At 61.1% G+C, this 1549-nt stretch overlaps 1 protein-coding gene across 1 annotated transcript; it reads left to right on the top strand.

The window, feature by feature from the left end:
* Positions 1–1271, top strand: LOC120652479 (ethylene-responsive transcription factor RAP2-3-like). The gene has a single exon (XM_039930323.1). The coding sequence runs from the start codon at positions 16–18 to the stop codon at positions 991–993; it is 978 nt and encodes a 325-aa protein (XP_039786257.1). The 5' UTR covers positions 1–15; the 3' UTR covers positions 994–1271.
* The last annotated feature ends 278 nt before the right edge of the window (positions 1272–1549 follow it).

Genomic DNA, 1549 nt, shown 5'->3' with positions numbered 1-1549 from the left:
GAATATTTCACGTAGATGCGGGTTCACCGCGTCCCTCCAAAACTAGCGGATGGAGCGAACCCAGTTTTCTCCGCCGGGAGCGCCGTGTCCTCCGTCTTCTCCACGCGGGCGGAGGAGGGCGCGTGGATCCGGCGGCGGCGGGGCTGCCCCGCGGCGGCGGGCTTGCAGAGGGAGGATGCCGGCAATCGTGCGAGACCTCCATTCCAAACCAAACACGAGAGCTATAGCGTCCGGCAAGTGATTAGAGACTCGCTTCATCTTCAACAACCAGCAAGCAGGCAAGGCAAGAGAAAAAGCAAGCAAGCAAAGATGTGCGGTGGTGCGATCCTCGCCGAGCTCATATCGAGCAAGCCGGCGCGCCGCGTCACGCCGGGCCACCTCTGGCCCGCGGCCAAGCAGCAGAGGGCCGACGACTTCGAGGCCGCGTTCCGGGAGTTCGACGGGGACTCCAACGAGGTGCAGAGCAAGCCGCTCGGGTTCAACGCTTCCTCCGCCGGCACCGCGACCAGGAAGCTGAGGAGGCAGCAGGAGCTGCTGGCCGCGCCGGCGCCGAGCAGGCGCCGCAAGGCGGCGCAGTACAAGGGCGTCCGGCGCCGCCCGTGGGGCAAGTGGGCCGCCGAGATCCGCGACCCCGTCAAGGGCGTGCACGTCTGGCTCGGCACCTTCTCCTCCGCCGAGGCGTCCGCAGTCGCCTACGACGCCGCCGCGCGCGACATCCGCGGGCCCAGGGCCAAGCTCAACTTCCCCTCGCCCGCCGACGCCGCTCCTGCCGCCGGGCGCAAGCGCGCCCGCGCCGCCGAGTTCGTTGACCTCGTCGCCGATGAAGAGGACGGCCAGCAACGCTGCGCGGCGTCCGGCGTCAAACACGAGAGCGAGACCTCCGAGTCCGGCGGCGCCCTCCCGGACTTCTCTTGGCAGGTCGTGTCGGCGTACGACGAGGCCCCCGCCCCGGTGGCCGTCGAGGCCGAGGACCAGAGCCCACTAACGGAGTGAGTGTTGCCATCCAACTCGTATTCTCAATTCCCTCGACCAAACAGGTGGACTCCGTCCCCAAAATCAGAGATGCAACCAAACAATAAATGGGTTGGCTCCGTTCTCGAAATGAGGGTTGGATCCAACCCAACCCACTAATCCCGCAACCAAACACTCGGTTGTTTACTCGCGTCCACTCCTCTACGGAAACGGGGTTTTTATTGGGAGGAGGATCACTGTTGGAGTGTCCGTGGGAGACGGCCAGCGATTTAAATTTTATTTATCTCGTTTTCTAATTTTATCCCGCATGCATGACTCCGACACCATCCAGATTCTAGTCGTCAGTGAGATACTGGTGTGCTCCTCGCTGGCTCGCTGCTGCTGTGTCCGAGTTAGCACTTCACTCTGCCCCGACCCCATCCTGCGTCACTGCAACAAGTGCCACCTCTGGAAACTGGGCCATCTTCTCTTAAGGTCTTGTTTAGATGCATAAAGTTTTGGGTGCAAATTACTGTAACACTTTCATTTATATTTGATAATTATTGTTCCTTCATGGATTAACTAGGGTTAAAAGATT

Source organism: Panicum virgatum, chromosome 9K (genome assembly GCF_016808335.1).
Source record: "Panicum virgatum strain AP13 chromosome 9K, P.virgatum_v5, whole genome shotgun sequence".
In the NCBI taxonomy this organism is placed as follows: Eukaryota; Viridiplantae; Streptophyta; class Magnoliopsida; order Poales; family Poaceae; genus Panicum; species Panicum virgatum.
The sequence above is the reverse complement of the archived record's forward strand: the minus strand, read 5'-3'. Positions and strand labels throughout refer to the sequence as shown.

Coding starts and splice junctions, on each gene's coding strand:
- LOC120652479 (XM_039930323.1), top strand. CDS start 16: ATGCGGGTTCACCGCGTCCCTCCAAAACTAGCGGATGGAGCGAACCCA.